This window comes from Diadema antillarum, unplaced genomic scaffold (genome assembly GCF_040938485.1).
Source record: "Diadema antillarum isolate AM-2024a unplaced genomic scaffold, OU_Dant_1.0 scf00000186, whole genome shotgun sequence".
Classification (NCBI taxonomy): Eukaryota; Metazoa; Echinodermata; class Echinoidea; order Diadematoida; family Diadematidae; genus Diadema; species Diadema antillarum.
In genome coordinates this window covers 188,424-197,273 of record NW_027271075.1, presented here as the reverse complement: position 1 = coordinate 197,273, position 8,850 = coordinate 188,424, and the positions used below count along the sequence as shown (strand labels likewise).

At 35.3% G+C, this 8,850-nt stretch overlaps 1 protein-coding gene across 1 annotated transcript; it reads right to left on the bottom strand.

Moving 5' to 3' along the window:
- Positions 1–654: 654 nt before the first annotated feature.
- LOC139723314 (uncharacterized) lies at positions 655–5,756 on the bottom strand. The gene is made up of 3 exons (XM_071634575.1): positions 5,626–5,756; positions 4,310–4,423; positions 655–780 (listed from the first exon to the last, which is right to left on the bottom strand). Exons 1-3 carry the CDS (start codon positions 5,732–5,734, stop codon positions 665–667), a joined length of 339 nt encoding a protein of 112 aa, XP_071490676.1. The 5' UTR covers positions 5,735–5,756; the 3' UTR covers positions 655–664.
- Positions 5,757–8,850: the final 3,094 nt, after the last annotated feature.

Here is an 8,850-nt window from a genome sequence, read left to right as displayed (position 1 = left end):
TAGTATTGAGTATATCCTTAAACGATGTATTCATACAGTTTGCGTATCATTATCTACTTAATTTATTTTCATATAATGTATGTGTGTGTTTTGTATGTGTGTGTCCATGTGTAGCTGCATATGTGTTTGCGAGATATGCGTTTACATTTACGTATTTACTTAGTTATACATGTTATGATTTGTCTGCGTGTGCGATATAATGCACTCTTGCATAGCTGTATTGGGAATGACGTTATCAGTAGCCGTAATGACGTTATAGTGACGTAATGATTATATGACGTTAATAGGAAGGGCGGATGGGGGAGCTGAATGGGGGATGGTCTTGTTTAAGTTTCAGATACAACATGCTTCCATTTTTTATATCGCTGTACTACATGTATTTTCATTTTCTTTGTTTGTTCTTACTTATGAAAAATCAAATTTGTGTTACAATCATAGATTCCTATTTCCACAGTGCTAAAATATTACTCGCAAAGGAAATATTCTTGTTCATTGGGCATGACAAACAAGACCAGTGATGAATATTGTAGTACCTCCGTGGTAAATCGAATTGCCGTCGTTGGTATATCACTTGAATGGAAGTGAATAATTATCACGGGGAAAAAGGCGCGTGTAATCATTACTTACTTACTGCATTACTTACTTCCAATGACTCCTGACGATTCTAATGAAGCATACTGCAGCCTTTTTTGACACTGTCAACGACGGTTCCGAGATCCCAGTCTTCCTGGAATTCCTCCTCGGACACGGCCTCGGGAAAGGCCCTCGCCATACGGAAGGCTGGTGGACAAAGCGTGTTCGCGTCATTACCATGCCAGCGGCAAAGACGCAACGATGGCGAATATATGAAAACGATGATATTATTAGTATGATGACGATGACAATGACCATAATTATTATTACAATAAGTGTCATTAATTTTGTAGATAAGATAATCACATCAATAGCAATGTTATAGTACAATTTATACTACCAATGTCAGGGGCGGATCCAGGAATTCCATAAAGGGAGGGGGGCACAAATATGTCTGGTGCTACATGCGGGTTTCATTTCATTTTTTTTTTTATTTCTTTTGCTTTAACAAAATAAAAGGGGGAGCGCAAGCCCTCTGCACCCCCACCCCTGGATCCGCCAGTAAATGTTAACAGTACCCTTTAACATTAATCATTGTCGTCATTGTCACTCTTCACAATCATCATGAATTCGGTTGTCAATATTTTATATTTTTCACACCAGAAATCACAATACTAAGAGTTTGCATGGTTACAATAAACATGATTAAGAAGTCTTGGACCTAACAATGATGACAGGGAGCAATAACTACACACCATAAACATAACAAAATGGTAAGACGCATGGATATATAAATTATGAGAGAGAAAAAAAAAGAGAATCCGCCTACAGTTACAGGCCAAGGGTATGTGAAATTATCAAAATATCAGATTAATGAACATTATTTTTTTAAATTTCTAGTTAAATTTTTATCTAGTGAGGGAAGAACATGAAATTATCCAACAACTTGAAATGTAGCTTTTGAACGGATTGTTACATTCTCCGAAAAACCTTCCGTGAGTGTTTTACTAATCTTTCTGCATTCGATTCAATTCAATGTTCTATTTCATTTTCGACAAGAACATATAATAGACATCACTTTTTTGGGGAACAGAAAATAAGGTGCGTAAAACTATGTAAGATGAAAAGAATGTACAATGATTGCAGAACCTTACAATAATTATATATTATCATAATACTCATGTGATTAGAACTAAGTAAACAGTATGCAAAATTCGAAAAATGGAGGACCCACTAAAAAGAACAAAGCTTGTAGGATATGGGCCCCTCAGAGGAAAAATATCACTTGAGAGCAAAGTAAAAGTCTGGAAGCCCACTAGAAATAAAAATCTACAAAAACAAACAGATATACACACAAATAAACATGAAACAAGACTGGACTAGGAGTAACAGTACAACGGAGAGTTGACTATGAGACTAGACAAAGGGTGCGTTTATCAACTCTTTTTCTCGGCAGAAACAGGTTTTCCAAACAGCTTTCAAGGAATTTTTACGAGTTGATAAACGCAAAGCTGTTTTGAAAGCCCTTTCGGAAAGCCTTTTCGAAAGCCGCAAATTTGTGGCTTTCCAAACAGGTTTCCTAAACGGGTTTTCAGAAACCGGTTTGTAAAAGCCTTTTGAAGTTGATAGACGCAAAGCTGTTTTGAAACGGCTATAGCATTGTACTGTATAATAGTTACGAACAATACACGCCTTCTCCTCGGGTCGATTGCGCAATGCAGCTGTGCAGTGACAGGCCAGTTATCGTGTTCGCGAAGAGTTGATAAACGCAACTATTTTGGAAGCCGTTTCTAAAGGGCTTTGGAAACGGCTTTCGAAAGCCGTTTAAACAGGGGAAAGTTGATAAACGCAGCCAAATGAGGCAAAGGTAACATAACAGAAAAGAACAGAACATGACAACAAAGTTCAGAAGAGACAGCGATCTCGTCAGAAGTATGTCGAGAGAGTGGGAAAAAGTGACGCGAGAAAGAACAAGGTAATAGAGATATAATCGGAGAAATATCCTAGCCTAATATGAGTATAATAACAAGAGCTAAAGTATACGTGTGAGCAATTAATTCGTAAAAACGTAGGTTCTTAGATAAGGAGTTATAACAGCTGGTTAATTCAATTCAGTAGAATTATAAGATTGCAATAAAAAAATTTCAGTTCCCTTTTGAATGAGTATATGGAGGGGGCATTTTTAATATCGGGATGCAGGGAATTCCAATAACTTGGGCCAGTATAGACAAATGTGTTCTTGGCTAAAATCGTACGAAAAAAGGGTAAATGATATTCATTAGAACGTCGAGTTGGACATTCATGAAAATGAATAATTTTTTATGAACATGGAATTGTAAACATCAGGAAGAGAGTTATTGTTATACATAAATTGTCCTAAATTAAATAAAAACAAGTCTCTAAATTTTAACAGCTTATTAGAAGCAAACAGTGCATCTGTATCAGAACGTATGGGAGAATATATAACAAATGACACGGAAAGCTTTTTTTTTTTATTTTGGCAAAAGGAATTCTCTATCCAACAAATTTTGGTGCGTGTTGCCCAAAATTAAAACTCCATAATTAAGGTTAGGCACTATCAATGAGGAGTATGACATAAGGAATGATTTTTTAGGGTAACACAATTTTAGTCCATTGATAACACCTATATTACGTGAAATCATAATACAAATATAATCAATATGCAATTTCCAAGAAAGTTTCTCATCTACAATAACACCAAGGAATTTAAAATATGAAACTCTTTCTAAAGGAGTGTCATTCAAAAACTATGTCTGTACTTAAAGTGCCAGCAGTATTACTAAAAAGCATAATATTTTGGTTTTTTTTTTGAACATTCAACGAGAGCTTACTAGCTCTAACCCAATTTGTTACTTTTTTCAATTCGCTATTAACCTTTTGTACAAGAACATCAATATCACTGTGGACTAGAAATACATTAGTGTCGTCGGCAAAATGTATAAATGAAAGAGCTTCAGATACATTACAAAAATCATTAGCAATGCGTCCATCTTATCATTGTCTATAATTATGTCTATAAACACGCTTGATTGAGCACAATGTCGGGGGAAACGGCTACTCCTAGAGTTGCAAAATCAATTTAGTTTATTGAAAGAATTTACACCAGGCATTGTTACCAATGTGCATCAAACAGCACACGTTGTGTGAGTAAACGAGGTAGTTGGTAATATTTTGTCGTGTTTCCACACTGCAAAGATGAAACAAGAAGTGCTAAAAAATATAAGCCTTTACTGGTGATATGGCATAAATGCATATGCTTTATTTATTAAAGATTTTAGCACTATTTGCGAAACTTCTTTCACATCAACCCCCCCCCCCCAAAAAAAAAAATGACTCTGTGACTTTTTGAAATCAAAATTTTGTGTTAAATGTGTGCTCACTCGTGTAAGACTCAGCACATTATTCTCATGCTCACTCGGAAGCTAATCAATATACTATCTTAGGAATACCCCTACCAGTTTATTCTGTTCAAAACCATGTTATTAAAAAGTTACGCTATTTTGATTGGGGTACATTGTGTATATGTACTGTAATCATTTTTATAATTATGTGCACATATGATTTTGTATATCACTTTTTCTTCGATGGGAGTAAAGAATCACTGATTTGGATTCAGCTGAATTGAATTGAACTAAAATAATGTGATTTGATTTAATTGAATTGAACGAAATTGCGTCTGCCTTTTCGGCTAGATTTTTTTTTTTTTCTTGTTTACCTAGCTCTGCGTCGGATGCGCCATTTACCAGCGCGCATCCCTTCTTGACTGCTGACGCGGCTTTCTTTCCATAATGCTTCAGAGAGCTCCAAAGGCCTTCGGTGCGGAAGTTATCTACGTGAGGAATTTCAGTGAACACAATAGCAGAGTAAAATATTGTTACGAGAGTGTCAATTTCATCATTACATTGACCTTGTTCTGAATCATTATTAACTTCCTCCTGAAAAAAAAAAATCGAACATAACAAAAGATACAAAGATCAACCATTAGGCCTATATCTGAATGTATTATAATTAATGGAACAAGTTGATGATCTATTGTTCATATTCTTTAAGTCCTTTTCTTTTAATTGCGTATTGCATGGTGGCTTTTACATGCAGACAAAAATGAGGGGGAATATATCATAACTGACAACGCTCGATAGCTCAAAGTGTAAAAGATACTATTGCGTTGTCAGACTCAACATAAACTTTCATATTGTTGTCAGTAGCTGGTATATTCAGCACAGAATTTCCTAAATATTCACAACAGCCACAGCCCAGGGACGGCTGTTCGAAGTCAAGTTTATAGGAGAAACAAACAAACAAACAAGTACTAACGTTTGCAGTTAATAGCTCTTACTATCAATATCTGTTTTGCGGGAAATAATAGTTAAGAGCACATGAGCACGTGAGCACGTGAGCACATGGCGCATATTGCTTATAACTATAACAAGATACGTGTCTTGACATTTAGATGACTACTCAGATGGCTTGATTTATTGCCTTCGCAGTATCACTCTAATTCTATAGTTTTTTTCTTTCGTCTTTAATGTTGCCCACCAATTCTTATACTGTATTTTTTGAACGTTTGCGAACCATAATTGATAACCTTTTTTTTCACCCTTTTAGTAACATTTTCCTTTCCTCCTATCCGTATTAAACTATATGTGTCTACTCTGCCTCAAACTCTTCCTCTCACCATATTGGCCGTTATCGTTCGATTTTTTTTCTTTGACCCTTTATATACAGCCACCCAAATTCACTTCCTGGGCCTGTCAGATGCCCCCCCCCTACTCTTGTATTATTACCCCCCCCCCCCCCCAGAAAAAACAGCAACAAACAAACAAACAAACAAACAAACAAACAAGAACAAGTTGTACGACTATCGTAATGCAGTTCTTTTCCTTCTAACGTATAAAGACATAGCAGCATGCTTATTACAATCGCCATCTGTTACATTATATTTTCCAAATTTTGAGAGATAAGAGGATTTTGTATTGGGAAATGGAACGGACATTTGTCCCGCGTACTACAAGGAGTAGATGCAACGTTTACCTTTGGCCAGGCTTTCCAGAATTTCCTTCTTCAGGTCTTCTCGGCTGGGGGCCGAGTTGCCGAGAGAGACGGTCATCAGGAGGCCGAGCAGTACCAGGGCGAGCTTCATGATTGTGCTGGGAGGTTGTTTGTACACTGCAATAATTTGAATAAAGGAATGATTTATATTCTGGTAATTGCCTGGTGCCATGTAGGCATTAATTAACTTTGATTTGTTTACTTTATAGATTCCGATAGAAAAACGATAATAAAGTAATAATTACACGCAGATCATATGATATTGACAATGGTAATGGTGGCTATACTACCTTGGTGTAGCGCACACCTACGTCCGTGTCTGGACACTTGTGGCGCTTAATTCGATACCGACGTAAACAGTTGATTATGAATATGTACCGAGTGCGTTTTACGTACGCGTTCTGTTTCATAATTCTGTTTCACAGGCATACTGCGCATGTTCCTCGTCATCTGACATGATAAAAATTGGCTAAAATGTGGTAATCATTCCAACTGAGATAAGTTAAGTATTCTCTACCTTCATAGTGGCAGTGAATTGTATAAATACGAAGACAAAAACAACAGGCCGTTGATAATATAAATAAGTATATCATATTCTGCCTAATAATGACAATATTACACAAACAAAAATAAGCATTCATCTACAATCATTCTGTAAAAGCAAATAAGCTTACCTTATCACCTTGAATGTAGTCGACGAAAAGCCGGAGTCAGCTGTTACGAGTCTCTGCTGTCGAATGTTGAGAAGTGCACGATGAAATTCACAGCGTTTTGCTCACCTATTTATATCTTCTAGCAGCCATACATCTCTTTAGATGAAATTATGTTGCTACCATGAATACTATACTGTGACAGTTTGATGAATCGATATTTTTGGGGGACTGTTCAACTCTTATTGTCTTTAAATTTGATAGTGGTAAGGGAAGAAGGTGTCAGGATGAACGAGAACTTGACGATCAAAGAAGAACGGTATAGTTAACGCAGGAAGTATACGGTGTCTCACATATGGTCTCAGACTTCGTGTTACAGGAGATTGATCAACTTTGTCATCTTTCGTTTTCTTTTGCTTGTTTGTTTGTTTGTTTGTTTGTTTGTTTGTATTGTTTGTTTGATTGCACATTGCTGCGGGTTCCAATGTCCTGGTTTTAACACTTTCCCCTTTTTTCTTCTTGTTTAGAGAGCATGCAACGCGGTGAAAAATCACTGTCAAGTTTTTTTTTGTTTGTTTCCATTTCCTTTTTTGCTTTGGGTGGAGTGTAATAAGATGAATAAATTTTTCTTCTCCTCCTTTTTATTGAATTAAATTGATAATGGTTTATTGATAAAAATAAGCAAAGGAGAAGCCCGGTGACTAAATTACGCATTATATAGGGCACTATAATAATATATAGCTTTATACATATAATTTTGATATATATAAGTACAATATATATAAGTTTATATTGGCCAATGTTTTGGTATTTCATATATATAACAACATAAAGATGAACGATTAACGTTTCAAAAATGACAAATATAACATCAACAGAAATAACCCTTGGTATATTTATAGATTTCAAAAAGGCGTTTGACACAATCAATCATCGCATCCTTTCAGCGAAATTAGAATATTATGGCATAAGAGACATTGTGTTGCAGTGGTTCCAAAATTACCTCTCAAACCGATCGCAGGTATTGTGCTACAAGAATGAAATATCCAGTCGTGGAACGGTCATGTGGAGTACCACAAGGATCAGTGCTGGGACCCACACTGTTTCTATTATACATCAATGATTTACCTAGCTCATCGAACTATTTTCAGTTCAGACTATTCGCTGACGATTCAAACATTTTTCATACATTTCCCAAAGGTACAAAAGAAATTGATATGAATGACGTAAATAGAAAATCGAATGAGGTACAGGAATGGTGTATTGTAAATGAATTAACTATTAGCTTGAAGAAAACAAATTATATGATTATTAAAGGACCAAGACAACCAATTGCAATTAAAGGTGTGTTAACAGTCTCTGAAACGGTTATAGAAAGAGTACATGTAGCATCTTTTGTAGGAATCCAAATTGATGAGACCTTGATGTGGAAGGATCAGATTCAGTGTATCAACAAATGCATTAGGAGCAAAATTGGCTTAATTTTTAAGTTAAGATACTTTGTTCCAAGGCATTTTTATACAAATTATTTATACAATCACATATACTTTATGGAATTGAAGTATGGGGAAGTACCTACAGAAGCCACTTAAATGGTATATTTTTAGCACAAAAAATGGCCGTGAGAGCAATTACATTTTCCCCCTGAAGAACAAGTTCTAGGCCATTATTCACTAGTCTACGAGTGTTAGATGTTTTTGACCTGCATAAGCTTGCAGTGTCAACCTTTGTATATGATCTACACAAGGGACATTTACCACATTCTGTAACGCAATATTATGAGCCAATGACTCATGCATACAGGACTAGAGGCAAAGATGATTCCATGCTTAGACTCCCGAAATGTAAAACGACACATGGTACATTTTTTATATCTTTTGTCGGGTCAAAGTTTGGGAATAGTTTGCCCAAAAATGTTCAAGAGGAAAGAACAAGATCTTCATTTCGAAGAAACCTAAAAAATCGATCACTTGTTAAATGAAGTTTAGTGATGAAAAGAATGTTCAGTGTTTAGTTTAATGTACTTTTATAGTACAGTTACTTTAAAAGAGTAGACCTTGCAATAAGCAGCTTAAATATACATGTAGCTATAATGGGAGAACCATTCTTGACTAGCACTTGTGCTAACTTTTGGTTCCCCCTTTAACAACATTATCTTCTGTTTTTCTATTTTTTTCTATTTTTTTTCAGAACCTTTGTCTATGCGTATGTCTACATTACATGCTTATTCATACTCTTTGTCTTTTCAGTGATAAATGTATCACAACGAAACTAAATCTATTATACCACATGTATTCTTATGTAAGATAAATATAAGTATGTAAAATATATGCTTGCATAGGTGTAAGAACCTTGTACAAAATCATTGTATTGTTATAAAAAATTTTCATGTTATTGTATCTTACCCTATGGAATTTCATGTTACCATGTTATCATATTCACATATATGTTGTTAATAAACAACTCAACAACTCAACAACTCAAATATATAGAGTCTTATCAAAACGCAAATAAGGGGAAAATAATGTGCAAAATGTATTACTTTAAGATAATTGCC